Here is a 23,547-nt window from a genome sequence, read left to right as displayed (position 1 = left end):
TAACCGACTTCCAAAAAAGGAGGAGGTTCTCAATTCGACTGTATTTTTTTTTTTTTTTTTTTTTTTTTTTTTTTTTTTTTTTTTTTTTATGTATGTTACATCAGAACTTTTGACCGGGTAGACCGATTTCGACAAATTTTGTTTTAATCGAAAGGTGGTGTGTGCCAATTGGTCCCATTTAAATTTATTTGAGATATAACAATTACTTTTCGAGTTATATCTAATAATGCGTTTTTACTTGACGCTTTTTTCGTCGACCTACGTTGTATTATACCGCATAACTTTCTACTGGATGTACCGATTTTGATAATTCTTTTTTTGTTGAAAAGAAGATATCCCTAGTATAGTACTATGATAAGGAAACCAGGATCTGATGATGGGATCCCAGAGAAATCGAGGGAAACTCTTGAAAATCCGCAATAACTTTCTACTGGATGTACCGATTTTGATAAAAAAATTTTTCTGGAAAGGTGATATCTCTAGTTTGGTACCATAATAAGGAAACCAGGATCTGATGATGGGGTCCCAGAGAAATCGAGGGAAACTCTTGAAAATCCGCAATAACTTTTTACTGGGTGTACCGATTTTGATAATTTTTAATTTAATCGAAAGCTGATGTTTGTCATGTGGTCATATATAAATTTTATTGAGATCTGATAAGTACTTTTTGAGTAATCTTTGATAACGCGTAGTTACTTGACTATTTTTTCGTCGATATACGTTGTATTACTCGTCGATGTAATTGAAGTCGGTTTTTTTTTTCGTTTGCGAGCAAACACAATTATGCCTATTGAAGGCAAGTTACCTTAACCTTTAAGAAGATCGTAGCTAAATAATACTCCTACCGAGTAGTGTTGTGTTCTTGTTGTGAGTGAAGTAGCGCTATCTGATGTAGCAGGCGTCTATAGGCTAAGGCAGTGTTTCCCAAAGTGGGCGATAACGCCCCCTTGTGGGCGCTGCAGTACTAAAGGGTAAGAGAGCTAGAAAAAAAATGGTGGCGTTGTGCAGAGACTTGGGGGGCGATTTGTCATTTAATCTTTAAGGTCTCTCGACTACAACTTGTGAACATCAACTAATATTCATTAAAAGATTGCTTAAAGGGGGCACTATAAAATAATTCATTCTCTTAGTGGGGAGTAGACAAAATAAGTTTGGGAACCCCTGGGCTAAGGTATTTGCTTACTAGGCGGCGGTATCTAGATTTCGTAGGTTTAAAATTACGAGTACTTAAGCATAAATAAAGATTAAATATTTAAGTGAACGAACAATTGGTTTATGTACACGTGTTACGCATACTTTTATAATTTTTTTTTGTGAATTAATGATAAAATTAACCGTGCGAAATGGTTTTAGATCGTTAACCTCATAGTCAAACTTTTTTGTCTATTTTATATTGAGCAATGAAAAATGTGAATTATGTAAACTTTTATAATTTGAAGTGCTTGTTGTTTATATAGCTGATTTCATAAAATTGTTACCTACATCTATGAGGCAGCTACCTCATATATCAGATATTATTAGTATGAAAGGGATTTTTACAAAAACATTTAAGTTTTTTCTCGTATGTTCTTAACAATTCGATTCTATATTAAATATAAAGGTTTGTGCAAGTAAATTAATTGTAAATTCATGCTTTCTCTATATGTTATAAATATAAATATTTAACCTTTCTTATAATTTGTCTAACTCAGGTCGAGCGCGACCTCGACGCCGTCCTTCGAGCTGACGGCGGGCGCGGGCGACGCTGGTGCGCCGCCTTGCGCGGAGGCGGCCGGGGCGATGCTCACCGTGCCGTCCCAGGCGCACCACCAATCGCAGCACACCTCGCGCAAGAGGAAGAACCAGTAGTAAGTCGTACTCCTGATAATAGTAGTATATCCTGCTCGAAGTCTAGCGCAGTCGCCTGGAAAGGACCTCAACCTTACACAACATCACAGCTAAATAACCTTGCTATATACGAGGGTAAACACTTACTATCAGCTAAACCGTACATTTTTTGCCGTCACAGTGTGATAAAAAATCTCATATAAGACACATATGTTAATGATAAAGATGTGTGGGCTGAATGGCTGAGGGCCTGTTTCACCGGCTGTGGATAATAATATTCTAGAGATAAAAGTTTTTAAGAATTACACTGTTTTTATGAGATATTCCTAATCGCAAAAATGAATCTAAAAGCTGTAGTTTAGTAACTGAGATGAAACTGGTCATAATGGCTTGTTCTACATCCTGCTTTTAAAGTCTAATCGTAACTTATTTGCAGGATAAATTCTATCCACAACTAGTCAAAACATTAATCGATGTGTATAAAATTTAAGATTTTTAATTGAGAGTTGCTAGTCTTGTTACAAGTTTGCGGCAATTATTGTTTAATATTACCGGTCATATACATTATGTGGATATAAAAGGAATTAAAAGTGAGTCACCGAAATACATGAACCCACATTGCATCCGAACGATTGCATCAAATTGAATTATATTTTTATTTTGGTTATCATCTGGACAGGGTGTGCATTTAAAAAATTAGAATCTTAGTTTCGGTACGGTGTTTAAATGTCAAGGTTTTTTTAAAATCTAACTACGAAGTTTCTTGTCGATTTTCCTCAGCGGCACCTATTTTCCTCATCATTTCTAAACAGTGGTACCTTCACTATAACTAACTGATTTATTACAAACGAGTATAGATTTAATTTATAAAATAACTTTTCAAAAGTTATAATTTTTTGACTTGACTAAAACTTCTCTGACTTCACAATTGGCAGACAATAGACGCTTGGTTAACCGATGGCGATGAATTATCTTAAGTCATTGATTCTGTTCCGTGCTATGACCAATTTTGAAATGAAGTGCGCACAAGATTAGGACACATGTGACGTCGGATTTTTGGCAGGTTAATCAATCGTGAACGGTATATTTAGATGGGAAAATAACCCACACTTAGTCCATTCAGTATGCCAGTCCATCAGAATTGCTATATATTTTTTTTAACTAGCAGTTGTGCCCGCGACTATATTCGCGTGGTAAAAATAATTATTAAATAATATTATAATTATTTAAAAATAATTATTGTTCAGTTCGCAGAGTTACAAAATAAAAATAAAAAATCTAAAATAAAAGTAGCCTATGTTACGTATTATTACGTCAGCTATCTGCCAGTAAAAGTCCCGTCGAAATCGGTCCAGCCGTTTAGAGATAAGCCGGGACAAACAGACAGACAGACTGACAGATAGACAGACAAACAAAAATTGTAAAAAATGTTGTTTTGGTATGTATATATATATATATATATATATATTGTATATGACCGTGTATGCATAAATATGCATTTAGAAAAAAGCTGTTATTTTTTAATAATACAAACAGACACTCCAATTTTATTTATTTGTATAGGATGATTGATAACAATAATCAATTCTTTTGTCAATTTCTTAACCCGCCAAACTGCGTGACAGTTCATCGGCGGCAATATGCAACTTTACTGACTTACAATGATTTATAAGCTCTCATCGTCATCATGTTTCATATTTAATTATATATTATTTAGCTTGTATTTGGACGCAAGGTCATAGTTTATTAATAGCTTTTGATTAATAATATAAGAATAAAACGCGCGCTATTACAGTGGGTCGATCTAATACGATACGATGAAAATAAATCGGTGACTTCCCTAGTACAGTTCCTGCGGTAGGATTTCCATCAGAATTTGCATTGCAGCGCGATGTTTTCCTCTGAAGTAACATTGCTTTGAAAAAAAAATGTTCAAAGTATAGCCTGGACTCGCTGTTCTTATAAAACCTACTTAGATACTTATTTATCTATTTGATTGCTAAAATTATTTCTGTAGGTATGTTCTATCGTACAATAATACATAGTAATTGATGGTATAGTGATGTTCATAACACTATTAGTGTATTAGGGGCAACTTGTTTTATCCTGTCGCATTACAAATATTTGTAAAGGGCCATGCAAGTAGTAGCTTCCGAGTTCTAAAATTTCCCAGGGCCGTTGCATATTTACTTATGTATAAAAAAACTACAAAAAAAAAATAGTCTAGAAGCATCAAAAACGTATTTATTTATTTTTTATAATTAATTACTCAGTAATGGCCTCGTTAATTCAAGTTTTTCAAAAGTAACGGTCATCATCATGAGATCAGGAGTAATTTTTGTGTAAGAAAACATATTTATCAAAGAACTAGGGTACAATTACTGAGGGATTATTAGGAACGTAACTGTCGAACAGTTTCTTGCTAATTGAACGGCAAGACAGGAGAAACCGCAAGTAAACGTCAAATCAAATGTAACGCTTATTCCAATAAGTAGGTAAAAAAAAAACAATAATGATAAAATATGTATAATATTTTTCGATTTTACCGACACAATAATAAAAAATAACTGGCTATTTAAATAGAAAATAACGATTGTATTTAGATGAAAAAAGAAAAAATAATAATCGATCTGGAAACTTGAGGATTTGAACCGTGGTCTTCTCGGTCGATCCCGGCTGACCGATTGTCCACCTGAGCTATTACAACTTTATTAACATGTGCGAAATTTACCTTCGTATTCTAACGGGATTGTAGCCATTTTTACATTGTCTAAAAACTGGGATAAAACGAATCCTAGCTAGATTTATTTATCTCCCCCGAAATTCTATATTCAGATTATATATATATATATATATATATATATATATATATATATATATATATATATATATATAGTTACAAGAATTGCTCGTTTAATAGTATTAGATACACATTCAACGGCCTTGGTAGATTGAAAATTCTGTTTCAAGCGTCCAGAATTAACATATTATGCCCTGGACTACTTACTATAAACATATGTATGACTCAGACAAAATTTTGACTGGTTCAGGGATCGAAGCCGTCAAAGATACATAACTACATACTTTCAGCGAGGTTCTTTCTTACCATAAAGTTGTCCATGTCAGCATTATCTCAAACGACAGCAAATATCGTTTTTGCACATTATTGAATGGCAATTTCTTCGTAAGGGTGGAACGATACAGGTCAGGCCTAAATCACCTAAGTGTTGGCTATTATCTTGAAGTGTATGGTGAACGGAAGAGGGTCTTGCGTGGCTATTGTAGCCGTGCGCGTTTCCGTCGCACCATGTTGCTACTAGGCCGATTCGTGAAGAAAATTAAAAGACTTTTGTTTTTACTTCGAAAATTTCCTTGAGAAAAAATTGTTTTAAAAATTTCGTTAATTAGATGTTTGTAAATAAAGTCACAGTTTAAAATTTTTGTTAATTAGATATTTGTAAACAAAAACATTCTAAAAAGTATTTAAAAATGGAATGGGTAGTACCATAATGTTTTTCTAAACTTCTGTAAATATGTTTTAGTCGTATTCTGTTACAACGGTTATGCAAAGCGAACGCTTTTACATGTGTAAAATACTATTTTATATTTCGTATTAAAAACTATTGCCACTCGAAAATTTCTATCTTAGTTTTTGTTAGCATGATGAACAAAAATAATAAAATAACCTAAAAGTATGTGAAATATGTGTGTGTATAAAGCGGAGGCAAATATGCGGAATTACTCGTAATAAAGTTGAAATACCACATTTATTTGTATTGTATATCGTTGCGATTTAAATGCAGTTGCGAATTTATTGCTACGCAAAACGTGAATATCTACTAATTACTTCCAACATTTTTTAAAATAATTATGTATAAATAACAAGCTTGCTTCAATTTAATATTATTATTATAAAATTTATATAAACAAACAATGTTTCATAATATTGTACTTCCCTATTATTTAATGCATACCGTTGTTGAAGGTCTAACTATACTTTATATGGACATATTTACAATGATAATTTCTTAATATTTTTATTTTACAAATTTTTGATGGCTGATGTTTGTTTCTCATTTTAGCTCAACTGACGCGTTTTAAATTTTAATTTATAGCTAATTATATCGCAATGTCAAGCCAGAATGTTGCTTACATGGTATTAAAAACTAGGTGTTATTATGTTTAGTTTCTATTATTATTAACACTGATTCATTCCAATTGCCATATATGCTACAAGGCGGTGGGTGTCTCAAGATATTATACGTAATGTTTACCACGTTTTAGTTCGGAGGGCTACGAGATGCCCAGCTGTGACGTCCCCTTGTCCGCACCCCCTGGACACCTGCCACAACCGGATAGTGCTACTAGGAAGAGGAAGGTTTCGTCATAGTAAGTAAATAATTTATCCATATTTCTTTAATATAATATATGTAAATATGTATAAATAATAAGTGTATGTACGCGCATTATTTCCGAACTTCCGCCTCCAAATGGGACTATTCTTTTTTTTTGTCGTTCGTTGTTGTTTGAGAAAGGTTTCTATAAAATTACATTAAATTTATTTAAACAAAAAAAAAAAAAACTTACGTCAATTCATATCGAGAATTGTTTAATAAAATGAGAGTATGATCGACGCCCCCCTCTCTTTCCATGGATGTTGTAAGAGGCGATTAAGGGATAACACAGTTACACAACCATCTTGAAACTTAAAAAGCCGACCGATGGCGGGATAACCATCCAACTGCTTTGCTTTGAAATACACATGCCAAAGACGGGCAGCTGCGTCTTCGGTGCGACAAAGCCAGCTCTGCGGTCGCCAACCCGCCTGCCCAGCGTATTGACTATGGGCAACACACATGAGTTCACGCCATTTTAGGCGCGAACTTGTGTAGGGTTATGTCCAGCAGTGAACTGCGATAGGCTGAAGTGATGAGTGATTGAGGATCAACGTAGTCGAAGTCAATTAAATACGCATTATAGAACATACTCGATACTACTCATCAGACCTCGCTTAAATTTGAACTATTTGGCCTGATAACTACCAGCTAACCATAATAAACGGAATCATCATAATCGGTTCACCCAGTAAAAAAAATATCTACCATAAACTCAAAAAAATATATGAAAAAAGTACTGTCCAATTGAGAACCTCCTTTTTGAAGCTGCCCAGCAGCTATCAGATTAAGATCGGGACTAAATAACGGCCAGTCTTTGGTTTCTAACCGAGATTTGGTTGATCGAGCTTTATGACTCGACGCCGAGTCTTGCTGAAACGACTATTCTTGGTTATTGAACATCTTGTGACATGGGGGGGGGGGGGTAAAAAAAATAAACGAAAAAACTAAAGCTAACTAAATGGTAACTTTTTTATATTTGTACAGAAAATTAATTTCGTCCATGTACGTCACGCGTGAGCGGCGCTCCAAATTAGGCTAGTTTCTCATATGAAATCTTTTGTTTCACGCGACGGCCTGTGTCAATTTCCCTTTCGCGCTCATTGAATACAGTACTACGAATCGTACTCAACTCCGTTTCATAGGAGCGCAATCGCTATCGCTGCACTCGTTACAACTTGACCTCAAATGTACGCCTAGGTGTATTTAATATAATAGAGTATTGTATAGGCATAATAGAATAAAAATAATTGTGTTTGCTCGCAAACGAAAAAAAAACCGACTTCAATTACATCGACGAGTAATACAACGTAGTTCGACGAAAAAATAGTCAAGTAACTACGCGTTATCAAAGAATACTCAAAAAGTAGTTATCAGATCTCAATAAAATTTATATGTGACCACATGACAAACATCAGCTTTCGATTAAATTAAAAATTATTAAAATCGGTACACCCGGTAAAAAGTTACTGCGGATTTTCAAGAGTTTCTCTCGATTTCTCTGGGATCCCATCATCAGATCCTAGTTTCCTTATCATGGTACTAAACTAGGGATACCTGCTTTCCAACAAAAAAAGAATTATCAAAATCAGTACACCCAGTAAAAAGTTATTGCGGATTTTCAAGAGTTTCGCTCGATTTCTCTGCGATACCATCATCAGATCCCAGTTTCCTTATCATGGTACTAAACTAGGGATATCTACTTTCTAACAAAAAAAGAATTATCAAAATCGGTACATCCAGTAGAAAGTTATGCGGTATAATACAACGTAGGTCGACGAAAAAAGCGTCAAGTAAAAACGCATTATTAGATATAGCTCGAAAAGTAGTTGTTAGATCTCAAATAAATTTAAATGGAAATTTTATTTGGAAGTCGGTTAAGAAGTAATGTAAGGATAGTATGTATTATAAAGAAATATAGATTTAAGATTACCTATGTTATTTTTGCGGGAGTGCACTGCACCAGCGCTCTTTAAGATGAGCCGCCTCTGGTTAAGGGCCTTAACTCCCTTTTCAAGAATGGTATCTTGATACACTTGTGCCGGTGTTTTGATACCCTTTTCGCAAAAATATGGCTTAGTCACTCTTTAATAGCTAACACCGCACTAAACCATCAATTAAATTGAATAATGCCCACGTTGTACTCTGTTGACTGGTTGGAAAGCTTCTCAGAGTTTTGAGCATAAATACGGTCATTTTGTTTGTTAAAATATTACTTAATTGTAAAAAAAAATTGTCATCCGTAAACAATTTTTTTGTGACCTCCCTTTGTGTACCACTTAAGGTGTTGTTTTGATTTTACCACCCTATTCTTTTTTAAATTATCAGTTAACCTAAGTCATCTTCTAAAATATACGACATTGTTCTAGGTGCTATCTTCACCCCCTGAAATAAAATCTTATGCTTTCAGACAGGATTCGAAAATCGAATTCTTTCCCTTACTGCTTTGATCGCCTTTTTCGACGACGAACACGACGTGGACAGCCAGACCTTTTTCTATCACAAACCGAGGAGGTTTCATTGTACCTATCAATAGTCCGGTACATAAACATTTGACTAATACCAAGCGTATGGAGAGTTTTAAAAATGGTATTTGGCTCCATACCTTCTTTGTGTAATGCAATCACAGCAAATCGCTTCTATTTATAACAATACTCGATTTTACATTCTCACAAAATATTTTATATAAAAATATATAATACAGATTCCAAATTTAAATTTAATTTTTTTTTAAATTGTAACAGCATTTATATCCAGATTATGTTTAATATGCTACATACATGTAGAGTTCGCTTTTTGTAATTTAAATTCATGTGAAATTGCAGTAATTAAATTCCCACTCAAAGTTAATATTGCCAGTGTGTGTATTTTGGACGAAATTATTGGATGCGAGTTTCGGTCAACAGAATATATGCAGCCGACTTGTTTCAAAGGGTAGCTTATTAAATAAACTCGGAACGTTTACTGTACTTGTAGAAATTGTTTTCGAAATCGTGATTCATACTGAAATATTTGAATACGTTGTGTAATAATAATAACGTAAAATTTCTATGTGACAGCTCTGAGACGTGAATGAATTTTTCAACTTAAGAACGACTACGGCGATATGTTAAATTATAATATTCTATGAAATGAATTAGATTATGATTAATTAAAACATCCCTTCCCATTTTTAAACTTTCCATTCCCTGTGTGGCTACGGTAGTAAATAATATAGCCACCCCCTCTCTTCCCGTGGGTGTCGTAAGAGGCGACTATAACACAGTTCCACTGCCACCTTGGAGCTTGTAAAGCCGACCAATGGCGGGATAACCATCAACTGCTGGATTTAAAATACACAAGTCGAAGACGACCAGCAGCGTCTTCGGTGCGACAAAGCAAGCTCTGCGGTCACCAACCCGCCTGCCCAGCGCGGTGACTATAAGCAGAACACATGAGTTCGCGCTATTTTTGGCGTGAACTTGTAGAGGCCTGTGTCCAGCAGTGGACTGTGATAGGCTGAAATGATGATGATGACAATTAAAACAACAAAACTCTTGTAATCAAAATATATATTAACGCCTCCTATTCGTATCCGTACAGCAAATGCTTTTAAACTATTAAGCCTACATCTCTTGCTACAGCGCTACAGCTATCGTTGAGCGCTGTAAACTGTGTGTGTCACTTCCATTAGTCCTAACTTCTGTCTCTCTAACTCTTTCAGACCAACGTCAGATATTTTTATCAGTAACTCATGAAACACGCGGTTAATATCATATCATAGCATAGCACTAGTGTAATCGTATTAAAAAATATTGACTTATCAATTTCAATCAGTAAATCCTCGCAACTTTTTTTTATACAACTAGGCCGACAAACTAGCGCACGGTTCACTTATGGTAAGGGACTATCGTAGCCTTTAGACGCCTTCAATACCAAAAGTATCGCAAGCGCGTTGCAGACGATAGGAACACAACACTGCTTGAAAGCAGTATTACTTAGCTGTGATCTTCTGTAAAGTTGACTCAGTTAAAAGTGGCACTATAATCTCAACACGAATAGGTTTCAAACTTTTTTTCTATTTTTACTTATATTTTTTATATACACAATAATCCAGTTACTTTTTTTTCTATAATATATTTTATTAAATATTAAACAGTTAAGATCTTTCAGATCCATTCTGTCACAAAGCGGCCAATTTATCATCTAAGTTACTGACCTGTTGCTGACGAAGCACCTGGGACCGATATTGTGTGTTAAGTCTTTAAAAACTCACCGTCCACTGTATACTAGCTATATATAGCTATAGCATAGCTTTGATTTTCTAATTGCGGAATTAGAATCGGATGTTACGTTCATAATCACTAGCTGTGACCGCGACTTCGTCCGCGTGGAATTTAACAAAAAAATTATTGTTCAGTGCGCAGAGTTGTAATATAAATAATTTTTTAAAATAAATTAGCCCAAGTTACTCCTTATAACATTAGCTATCTGCCAGTAAAAATCCCGTCAAAATCGGTCCTCTTGTTACAGAAATTAGCCAGAACAAACAAACAGATAGACAGACAAACAGACAAAAGTTATAAAAAAGTGTTATTTTGATATATGTTCCGTGTATACATCCATATGTATTCAGTGAAACGGTTATTTTTCTAACGGCTATTTCTTGGTTAAAATTTTGCTTTTAATTCCTGTTAGGTATTGTTTTATCTCTTCGTATAAGTTCTATATCGACCTTAACATCCTCCAGTAGAACTTAGCTCCTATATGCTTCTAAATAAATGAGGTGTAGTTAAAATGTAACATGAAAATTAATAAAATATTCTGATCGCTACGTTTTGTTATAGTATCGCTCTGCAGTATAAAGTGGATGATGTTCTTTATTCATTCTCGTATTGCCTGGTAACCCCTTCTTATTAATTTCTACCCTTGTAGCTATGAGTATGGTTTCTCATTGCGGACGGACAAACAGTAATTTGGATTAATATAAAAATAAAAAAATAATAAAATAGTTTTTATTTTGCTCAAATTATGTAGTTTACATTATCAAGAAGCCCTGCGACCCGTGCTAGCTTAAAAAAAGCTGTGTTACAGGCCACAGATTATCCATAAAACTTGAAAACGGTAACAAAGTTTCAGACAAAAAAAAAATAATTATTATTATAAAATACGATGAGACCTACGTTACGCTTTATTTTTAAGTTATTTTTTTTTCCTTGGCCTTTATGATGGTTATAACTATTGTACCGCAGTATTTGTAGAAATTTTGTAATATTTATTACAATTTAGCACAAATTAACAAAATTATCAATCTTTTTTTTTAATTTTAATTTGAAAACAAACAATTTAGTAACACGTTTAATTATGAAATGATACAACAAATACATAAACCAATAAAGTTTCTAATAACGTTTTAAATTATATACTATAACTTTTGTATCTAATAACATTTACATTACATATCATACAATATTTCCAATAACATTTACAAGAATTCATTTACAACAGAAACTAAAATATGACACGGTATATAAAAATTAATAAATAATTAAATAAATTGGTGAGTTATTAATTATGCACATAAAAAATTCCATTCAATTATAAAGAATTAAAAACTGAATTAACGAGAAACAACATTAAATGTAATTTAAAACAATACAAATATAGTGATATATTAAAAGAAATCAATCTATAAAGAACAATTCTCGAATTATGTAAAAATAATATCGGTTTACCAAAATTTTGAGCATTTCATATTTCTTTTTTTACGTGGGGAAAATCTCATGAATACGTCTCCAGCGCGGAGGCACCGGCGAGGTTATGTCAGACTTTTACTGACCAAAATCTACCGCGTGTGAGCAGTCATCCGTCTGGGTGGGACGAGAAGGGGTCGCGCTAGCATTCGCCACCTCGCCATCGAGCATCGTACCCGCGACCGCTGTCGTATAGGTCAGGTGTCGGGATTGATGGTCATGGTTTCGTATCTGGATGTATCATTATTTGCCGACTGGACAATAACAAATAAAACGCGTCGTACTCAACGGCACCAACCCAACACACAAGCACAAACGCTCAGACCACGGCAAACGCCTATATGGCCGATATAAATATATAAATAACTGTAATCGATGTAAGAGTGGTCACTGGTCTATATAATTGGTCGCCTCTCTAACAGTGGCGTATCCGATTTAAGTTATAACAAATTTTCTATTTAGCTTTTACTCAGAATATCTCTCAATTAGTATTTTCCTCCTGTAGTGAGTGAGGTAGACAGAGTTCCGCAGGGTGGGACGTACGCTTTTTTGCCACCATAATAAAAAAAATAGTCTGTATCTTCTAATATATAAAATTCTAGTATCGCGGTGTTTGTAGTTAAACTCCTCCAAAACGGCTTGACCGATTCTCATGAAATTTTGTGTGCATATTGGGTAGGTCTGAGAATCAAACAACATCTATTTTTCACCCCCCTTAAGGGTAGTCCACTACTATATTTTTTTTTAATTTTTAGATAAATTATTTATTTATTATTTTATTATGATTTGGCGTTGAAAAATACATACAACCCTAAATTTTCACCATTCTACCACCAACCCCTATTTTAAAATAGCGTTTAGCGGCAAGACAACGTTTGCCGAGTCAGCTAGTATTTATATTGCCAACGACAGTGCCTATGATTCTACGTCAATTCGTCGTGAAAACATTGATCAAAAAGAAGAAAATAACAACAGTATACATACAATCCACATACGACAGGCTTGCCTGTTGTGGGGCTGCCGGATATTATAATAATTGTAAATGAAGACGTTTCCAATAAATATTTTTAATATTTTGAATATAATCCATACACAAGTTTGTCCAGTTATGTCTATGTCAACAAGTTCCAATACAATTCAAAAGTGTTAAATGGGTCAGAAAGCCTTACTGTACCGATAAATAATCGATATAATTACTTTCCCAACTCCTTCCCGTTCGCTCTCGTGGGGCATATAGCTTCAATCAAACTACAAACTGTCCTATATCTTCACTTTGCCACAATCGACCTGTTGTACAAGTATCAAGTGAAGTATAATAGTATCGACATTATTTAAGCCTTTAAAACCGATAACATAAAATTAAAAATTTGCAAGATTAAGATTATATGCAGTCGGAGGCATGAAATTGAAGGATAAGTCAAATCATTCTCTCTTTGTGCATGTCTCCGACTGCATGTTATGTACGACGTTGCATAGTTTCGAAGGACTACCGTATTAATATATTTTAAATGTACAGCACAAAATGTTTGATATTGTTTCTATTTATTTCGCTGACTTTGTGTGCATATTGAATTTTTATCTTGTTCCAGCTTTTTCAGTTGATTTTCTATTAGTTGTTCTTCACGCAGGCGGGTTTTTTTTTAATTATTATTTTAGTTACAATTTACTTATTATTTCTAAAGTCTGTGTGACATGTGTGTGAAGACCCGTGCGCACGTAGTATGAAAACTATTGATATGTTAATTGGTATATTATTGTAATTAAAAATAATTCCATGGAAGTTTATAATTATTTAATTATTACTACAATATAAAGAAGCTTAGAACATAATTGACAAAATTGGTTCACCAGAAATGGTATCTTTATATATGTTTTGTGTGACGTTACTTTTATTATAAATTTTCAATAGATTTACTTAAATTTGGTCAGCTGTGCAACTTTTACGTTCAAGTTATTGTATTAAAATTGTTTTCAGTGGAACTACAAGTAGTACATATGAAGATGACGGCAACGAAGACTCGCGCTCTAGCCGCTCGATGCCTGATAAAAAGTAAGTTATTTTTCTATAAAGCATTCTACTTTTTACGGATTTAAATAACTACTGTTTTATTGTAAAAATCTTTGTTGTGAAAGTCTCATATTTTGTGGTGAGCTAGTGAATAAAGCCCTAAAATAGGGCTAGCCCTTATATATCATTAAAAAAAAAAAAAACAAATCTTTTTCATGTTAGTTTTTTGTTACTAGTCTTCATATTACTCGTTTTTAAATTTCGAATATAAGTGTTTAAAACTTACGCATGAACGTGAAAACCATAAGATTCTTCGTCTGTAGATGACATACTTGTGTAAAAATGGTACATACTAATTGCCAACAGTGTGTGATCCCTACTAACCACGTAAGCGATAAACGCCGTAGACTCAAAAAAATCCCATAAAGAAAGAAGAAATCAAAGTTCTATGAATATTCAAATTCGTTGCCCCTTTTTTGTATTAAAAAAATAAATGGTAAATATGATTTGCTACTTCTATTACTAAAACTATTCAAAAACGCGATATTTACCATGTTTTTTATGTTCATTTTGCGGAACTCGATATTTCGACATTAACTGCGAATGTCTTGTTCACGAAACTGAGACATTCGCGGTTAAGTAAGTTTTAGTAGGTAAGGTAAAGCTTTAGATTAGGTAAAACCGAATTTCGGGACCGTGGGGGGATGGGGGGGGAGAGGGTGGGGAACGCTACCCCTGGTACCACTGTCACACCTCGGAACCCCATGGTTATGGAGATATCCATGGTTAAAGTTTTGAGGTTAGAAGAAGAATTTCGAAAGTTAGAGCCCGAAAGTTTGCCCCGTTCCGCAGCGGAGCCTCTCCTCTACGCATTCGTTCGCGCGCTTTCGCACGGCGTGCGAGGGCTGCCCTCCCTCCGCGCCTCCGCGGCACAAAAAAAACACTCTAGGGGTAGGACAGACTCAAAACTTTAACCATGTATATCTCCATAACCATGGGGTTTTGAGGTGTGACAGTGTTACCTTGTATAGATTCCCCTACACCCTCCACCCTCCACACCCAAAAACCCCATAATTCGGTTTTTCTAATTCGGTTTTACCTAATCTAGATCTTAGCCGTAGGTAGTAAATATGTTCCGAGTTCATCGATAGATGGCTATTTAATTTTCAAAATTAGATCGCCACGATGGATGCGACCTCGGAATTTATAATCACCTCGGACGGTAGGTTATATTAACAACATAATGAGACTGAAAATTACAGTAATCCATATCCATTACAAGCCTATAAGATTGTCTGCTTAGAATATTTTATGCTATGAATATGATTTACGTGAAAACCTATTTAACCCCGTCTATTCACTTGGCACTATTTAAGATACTTTGAAATGAATTGAAAAGATTTATTTTGCCATAAAGTAACTATACACATAAACTAACATAAAAAAAGTATACATTTTGCAAAAAAAAAAAAAACTAAAACAAAAAGTCAAGGTTGCAAAAAGGTTTTGCATGCGTTGTCTTCACAAATTGGTATTAGATTACGTTGTGACGTCACGTTTAGCTCATCTCTGTTATGTAAGATGAGATATCACATTAGCAAAATCATTAGTGGTTTTGACTCTTTTGAAGTTCTAATCTAATTCAGTAATAAGAATCTTTTTTAATATTGAAGACGTAAATGTAACAATAAAATGCTATATTATCAATAATAAGGTTAAGTGTAAACTTAAAATTTAGAACAACTTATATTTGAAGTATACAATTAATATTATTATGCTTTGAAATTTGCTACAAAAATAAAGTTACGCTTATTCGAGAAGCGTATCTAAGTAGACTATGCAATATTACAGACAGAACCACAGCGAAATCGAGAAAAGGCGACGGGATAAAATGAACACCTACATATCAGAGTTGAGCGCAATGGTACCGATGTGTGGGGCCATGGCCCGTAAATTGGACAAGCTGACGGTACTCCGAATGGCTGTTCAGCATTTGAGATCAGTCCGCGGGGCGCTTTCAGCTGGACCGCTGACTGTTAGACCTCGACCCGCTTTCTTATCCGAGCGAGAGTTGAATGCCTTAGTACTTCAAGCGGCTAAGGATTGCTTCCTGATGGTCGTTGGCTGTGATCGCGGGAGGCTCATGTACGTCAGTGCTTCGGTGACCAAACTGTTGCACTACGATCAAGTGAGTTTTAAGCGACCTATTGAAATGAGAAATTTTCCCAATAAAACGTACTTAAGCGAGGGTACTTTTAAAAGTACAAGTGTAAACACTATTCATACACACAATTTTGATTTGATAGAATTATAAATTTCTCTCTGAATATGATACTGTGATGTTTAATTGTAAAAGAATATAAAATTTAATGTATGTTGCTACTAAATAGTATAATGCTGCAAAGCGATTTATTCTATTTTTTAAGTGTATATATTTAATTGATTATCAGTTGCTATTATATCTAAGTTTAATAAAGATGAATGTGTGACTGTTTTTCCCGCTACGTATGATTAGTAGTCATACAAATGTATGCTTAATGTAATTATGTCCGTTGCATGGCGAATTTTATTTATCACCTGTTTTTCAGTAAATTTAATTATCAACGCGATGTGAATGCTTTGTTTTCAAAATTAGTTTGAAATCAGTACAAGAATGTATTATGATCGAATGAAATGCTTGTTTTTAAAATACGGTGGTTGGTCGCAAGGTGTATCGTTTTGACTCACTTTACCGTCCATCATCAATTTCTTTTGAGTTTTCTATATTTTTTTTATTTTCTACTATTTGTATTTCACTTCCATTCTTTACTTCAATGTCGATTATCAATTTTCTACCCTTTATCCATTTGGATGCTGAACTATTTCTTCTTCTTTTCTATTCTCTTCTATCAGTTGTCACCACATCTGTTTGATCTATCTTTCCGTATTTATCCAGATAAACAGCATTATTTTCATAAATTTTTCTCCTACCACGTTTACACCAGTATCACCTTTAATTAGTACTAACGAAAAAGTGTAGTAGCGAAAAAGTATATTGAAATTGACACCATCTCCGTTTTAACTGTAAATAATAAAAGATGGGTCTCCCAATCCTACAATCACAGCATACAATTAAACAAAGTGCTAAGGATTTTATCAAGACGTTCAATTTTATTATTATCTCAAATTTAGTGACGTATTTTTTTTTTAATTTATTCGCAAGTCTGTGTCAACACTATAATGTTTTTATTTCAGTCCGAGCTCCTGGGTCAGAGCCTCTTTGATATTCTTCACCCGAAAGACGTCGCTAAGGTGAAGGAACAACTATCTTCATCAGACCTCAGTCCTAGGGAAAGACTGATTGACGCCAAAAGTACGTACAACAAATACATAATTAAATGCTTTGTTAGTACCTAGGTAGTACCTCGACCTTACAGAAGATCACAGCTAAATAATACTGCTTTCAAGCAGTGTTGTGTTCCTGTGGTGAGTAAGATGACCGGAGCTCCTGGAGGCATTGGGGATAAGGTTGGCAACGTCCTTGCGATGCTACTGGTGTTGCAGGCGTCTATAGGCTACGATAATTGCTTACCATCAGGCGTGTCGTTATGTTTGTCGACCTAGTTGTATATAAAAAAGTATCTGAAAGTGTTGAATTTATTATAATTATTATTTCTTTTCGTTAACATCACTGTAAAATTTCAAGTTACCCATATTATATACTCATATTATATAGATATAGTAAAAGTAAATATGAACGCAGGAAAGAGATGTTTAGCTAAAAAATGTTTCATAAAAAATAAATAAAGATGAAACCTATGAAAGCTTTTCGAAAAAAAATAAACATGTATATGAATATTAATAATAATAACAACTTTAAAAAGTTGAAAAAAAAGAATATTTTTTTAATAATTTTGTAATTATTCCATATTTATATTGTTTGAAAACGATCACACGATGCAAATATTTTATTATGATAAATATGAGTGAAAAAAAAAGACGAGTGTGCCTTAGACAGACTGAAGTAAAACTTCTTTAGCGTAACTGACTATGAGAGAAAGAGAGAAAGAAAATGTGTGCTCGCACCTCTGTCTCGCTCCGTTCGCCTCGCCGTATCACACTTTCCATAAAGCTCTCGTCACGCGTTCGTCGCCTTACTCCCCAAGTCAAGCGTGCGTAAAGAGTTTTTATTTTAAAAAAATAAACTATTTTTTTTCTGAATTTCCGTCAACATTTAGTTTCTCTGACTCTATTATTCCCACAGCCATGTTACCTGTAAAAGCCGACGTGGTCGCCGGTGCCTCGAAATTATGCCCTGGTGCGCGTCGGTCCTTCTTCTGTCGTATAAAATGTCGTATGAACAACGATATAAACAATCAACCAACAAATACAACGACGTCGCCTTCTTCAACCCACCAACAACCGGGGCAACCGAACCAGGTTAAGGAAGAAAGTGACGCAAACGCAAAACTGAGGAAGAAACAGGCACATGAGAAAAAATATTGCGTTGTACAGTGCACAGGTAATTTTCAAGCTCATTTTTTTTACCATGGACAGTATTAACTAAGCCACAGCAGGAAATATCCTGCTCAAGTTATACAGTAGCCTGACTGGAATAGTACCTCGACCTTACAGAAGATCACAGCTAAATAATACTGCTTTCAAGCAGTATTGTGTTCCTGTGGTCAGTAAGGTGACCAGAGCTCCTGGGGAGAATTGGGGTTTAGGGTCGACAACGTGCTTGCGATGCTTCTGGCGTTGCAAGTGTATAAGCTAAGGTAGTCGCTTACCATCGGGTGAGCCGTACGCCTTAACAAGCGAAATAAATAAAAAAAAATTCTGAAACTAAATCTCACTAATTTTTCATCAAAATAAGTTATCTCAAATCCTGGGCACTGGCAGAAATATCCGAAGCCGGTAATACTCGGTCTATAGTTGGGCTTGTAACTTGTCTTGGTTAAATATGCTGCTTTTCTACATTGACAAAATTTCCCAATTTCTACTAAACAGGTTATCTCAAATCCTGGGCACCGGCAGAAATCTCTGAGGCAGGTAATAATGGATCAGATTGTAGTCCAGACGATGGGGAGGCTTGTAACCTGTCCTGCCTCGTTGCGGTCGGAAGAGCCTTGACCGACTTGACACCGCAAACTCCACCAGCTCCGTACACGAGATACTTACAGTACATATCAAGACACGCGACCGATGGGAAGTTTCTGTTCGTTGATCAGAGGTGAGAAAATTGTTTTTTCTTAAGATCTTAATGAAATTAGTAACGCTTCAGCCTGTAATATCCCACTGCCGGGCATAGGCTTCTTTCCCTATATAGGAGATGGATCAGAGCCTAATCCACCACGCTGCATCACTGCGGGTTAGTGGATATATTCCCTACCATGAGTAACGATCGCTATCAGGTGTAAATGATAACAACCGGGACGAACGGCTTAACGTGCTCTCCGAGACACGTTAGTTCATAAAAGTGACATCATCTACTTTTAAAATCATTAAAAAAAGCGATTTACTATATTGAAGGAAGTAAGGGGAACTTAGAATTAAAAGGGGCGATGGTTTCTTTCTCTAGTGCAGATATATTCATTTCTGCGATAAATCTGAAGCCTTAGCTAGAAAGTATACAACATATTTTAAGGATATGGAAATTGCTTCATAAGCTTACAATTCGGAAATAGTTGCCTTTATTCCAATTTAAAGTTCAAGTAAATGGTTTATCTAAAACTAGGTATAAATTAATCAACAATTCAATCATAAACGAACAAAAGTCTACGAAATAGAATCCTAATCGATATATTATAAAATACTTTAGAATCTGAAAAATATTTTGGTTCTAAGGTATACCGACTATATTAACGGCATATTTCTAATATTTCAGGGTAACCTTAGCTCTGGGCTTCTTACCCCAAGAGTTATTAGGCACAAGTCTTTACGAGTACATAAGTCCAGCGGAACTGGGCGTAGTAGCTCGGACACACAAAGCCGCTCTGTTGAAACGCGACGCACTTCGAACTCCGCCATATTGTTTCCGCCGGAAGGACGGCACTTACGCCCGTATCCAAACTCATTTTAAGCCCTTCCGGTATGTATAATATGTCTACTACGGTTACTACCTACGTTTTCCGAGTCAGCTAGTGCTCTATAAGAGTTTATTGCACCGCGCTGCTCTAATGCGGGTTGGCGGATATATTCCCTACTATGAGATAGATTGCTATCTCATAGTAGGGATTGAACCCGCAACAGCCCCAAACTAGTACTGTATATTTATGGAAAAATAAAAAAAGAGGTTGGCTAAGTGAATTGCATGCTACCTTAGTAACAGAGGACCTTGCGTATGTCTTAAATATATTTATTTATTACTAGCTGACCCTGCAAACATTGTTTTGCCATATATCTTATTAACCCCCCCCCCCCAATCCACCTTTTAACTTAGGGTTATATTAGGGTTAGGGCCGATCTTCACATAAAATTTCATAAAAATCGGTCGAGCCGTTTCGGAAGAGCATTGTAACTAACATTGTGACATGAGAATTTTAAATATAAGATTTATTATATCTAGGAACCCTTGGACAAAGGACGTGGAGTGCCTGGTAGCTAACAATACCGTAGTGATAGACGAACAAGCGCAACCACCGCTTGAGGATTGTAGTGAATTCGACATATACAAACAAAGTAAGTATGTTATCAGCATAATCTAATTATCTTGTCTTGGTTTTTACAACTCAATTCCAAATTGACGATGGAATGTTTTTAATGTTTTAAAAATGGTAATTTAACGAATAAAGACGAATCTCGTTCATTATATTTGCGTGTAAAAGATATTGATCCATAGTTACAAAAATGATCTGTTACTAAGCTATGCTAGATATTTAACACATATTATGACTACTAATGACTCTTAAACATAATAATGTAAGTCCACTGCACATAACGACGTATGTAAGTCCGCCATACGTTCGTTTTGTTTGCAGGCGAACAGTGTAGAGACCAACTTGATAGTGCGCTTTCAGAGGCCGATGTTGAAATGCAGAGGTTGATCGATTCTCAAATCGAATCCCATAAAATCGGATCGACTATAGCGGAGGAGGCATTGAGGAGGTCATCTACGGAGTTTTCTCCAGATCTTCCAACTGATCTTTTGCAGGATGCTGTTTTCAATCAACAGGTACGAGTATGAGATAGGGCGTAGTCGAAGAACTGGTCATTTTTTTGGGTACTTACCAGGACGTCAGAGTAAGTAGACGAAATGACCAAATACTTAATGGTGGATATTAGATATATTAACAGGTAAGGTAAGGACGATGTCGTCTAGTTTAACCGGGTCCGCAAATATGAAAAGATCGATTCTCGATTTTTTCATATCATCGGATTATTTTTAAGGTAAAGTATGTAAAAAACGGATAAATATAATAAAGTCTTCCAGATGGGAACGTTTGACGTTAACAACACTTCATTCGCTGACGACGACTTTCATCTGATGTTCTCCTAATTCCGTTTCATCAGCCGCTTGACTATCAGGTAATACCAACAACCGTCCCAAATGTTGTGACTATATCAAAACCTATTTTTAAAGATTTTCAATCTATTTTCATCATCAAAATAATTAAATGTACTGCAATTTTTTTTAAACTATCGCCTAGACAAACAAAAAATTAAAAAAAAAAAAATTAAGAAAAGCTAGGAATGAACATAATTATGTCTGATATATAAAACCAGTTCTACACTTTTTCTGATTATTAATACACTAGTAAAATTTATCCGTAAATCTTTCTAGGCGTCACTAGTCGATAATTTCCTGAGCGGGGACATTTCTAACTACAACAATGAAGTCCGGAATAACGTACCGCTTAGTTCGGCGGGTGGCGAAGGTTCTCCGATACCAGAAGTTAACGGCTTAAACTCTAACACTCCACCGTCTACCTCCCCCCCACTTCCACCTCTTGGACTTGATGGTAATGGAGAGGCGGCCATGGCCGTAATAATGAGTCTTCTAGAGGCCGATGCCGGTCTAGGCGGTCCAGTAAATTTTTCTGGCCTACCCTGGCCTTTACCTTGAACGATCCGCCCTACTGATATCAATTCTCACCATTGACAATGATAAAAAAGTTTTGTAACCAAATATTTTAAAGGAGGTCTTAACATATAAAAGAAGCTTTCTTTTTCTTTTGAAGGTTATTTAAATTTGACAAGTGTTATAGATCAGACATTTAGTAAGGGAGTCGTGACTGTCAAAGAGTAAAAATCTTAGACACGACACACCAATTACGCGGGTACATCTTATTGTTATACTTAGTGAAAAATATACTTTATGTATTTAAAAATTATAACGTTACTCTATATTTCCTCAAAGTTACTCTATATTTTCTGCCTTTTTTCTTCTTTATCTGAATTTTACTGGTAATCGATTTTGCACACCTACAAACGTCTGCTCTTGTACGTCCTAAGGTTGGCTGGTAGAGAATGCTTTTAGCATTAAGCCCGCCTTTTGTACAATTCTTTAATGTATTGTGCAATAAAGTATTAATAAATAAATAAATTAATTAATTAAATTAAGATGAAAGACACGGTCACAATTAAAATAATATGACGTACTGTGTCAACTGTCGCGGACAATATCCATCTACCCTCCGCCTACTTACTTTTGAACGTACTCTATAGGAGTCAATGGAATAGAAAATACATCTACATAAAGTATATCGACGTATGTACCTGTTATAGTTGTGTAATGAACCCATCCCACCCTTTTTACAGGACCAAATATTTGTTAAGACCTCTTCATACTTATAACGTACATCGCACAGTCGGTGGCATGCCTATTATATTCTGAAAACGATTAATATAAGCGATTTACGCCGAGTTGCACGAAACAAAATTAAAATTTAAGTTGAGATTAAACTAATTTAATCACAAGAATTTCATACAATTCTTGCGATTAAATTAGTTTAATCACTACTTAAATTTTAATTTCTTTTCGTGCAACTCGGCGTTAGAATCGATAACTTGGAAGCAAATGAAAGAAATTCATAACTAAACATTAAAAATTATTTTATTTTACCGTCTCTGTGCGATGTAGCTTATTTTAATGTATTCTAATCTCTAAGATTAGGTATATATCGAAATGAATGACTGTGAAAATGATAATAGTTTAATATAATTGTACACATATATTTGTATATCTATACACGTTGTCCCTACCCTAAGACTTATCGAGCTTTATGAAATGTCTAAATTTAAAATTGAAAAAATTTATAATATGAAATATTACTTCGTCTTAACAATGTTGAATGGTACATCACTAGTTTTCTATTTCTCTATTGGCAACTAATAGTTAATATACATATTTGTATATGACAATGGCTATAAAACGTCATTTGCATTATGTTATTAACATCATCTTAACCTATGCCGTTAAAACCCAACCCCCCTTTTTTTAATGGGCCAATTTTAAAGTAACTTAGTAAAGATGTTGTTATTAGTTGGAATAAATGGGAAATTCCGAAAACATCTCTATTATTAAAGTTTATTTCACGGTGTACCTTTAATATTACTTAACACTGGGATAATGTACTCAAAAGTTTTCCGAACGCTAATTTAGGGT

The 23,547-nt window shown here is 34.8% G+C and overlaps 1 protein-coding gene across 1 annotated transcript; it reads left to right on the top strand.

Annotated features, from left to right (window-relative positions):
* The first annotated feature begins 1,671 nt into the window (after positions 1-1,671).
* LOC123668722 (protein cycle) lies at positions 1,672-22,122 on the top strand. Its single transcript, XM_045602418.1, has 11 exons — positions 1,672-1,847; positions 6,112-6,216; positions 13,929-14,003; positions 15,813-16,149; positions 17,196-17,313; positions 18,205-18,462; positions 18,951-19,173; positions 19,828-20,031; positions 20,509-20,621; positions 20,960-21,114; positions 21,724-22,122. The coding sequence occupies exons 1-11, from the start codon at positions 1,780-1,782 to the stop codon at positions 22,003-22,005; spliced, it is 1,938 nt and encodes a 645-aa protein (XP_045458374.1). The 5' UTR covers positions 1,672-1,779; the 3' UTR covers positions 22,006-22,122.
* Positions 22,123-23,547: the final 1,425 nt, after the last annotated feature.

The sequence above is a fragment of the Melitaea cinxia genome, chromosome Z (assembly GCF_905220565.1).
Source record: "Melitaea cinxia chromosome Z, ilMelCinx1.1, whole genome shotgun sequence".
In the NCBI taxonomy this organism is placed as follows: domain Eukaryota; kingdom Metazoa; phylum Arthropoda; class Insecta; order Lepidoptera; family Nymphalidae; genus Melitaea; species Melitaea cinxia.
This window is presented reverse-complemented; position numbering and strand designations above follow the sequence as displayed.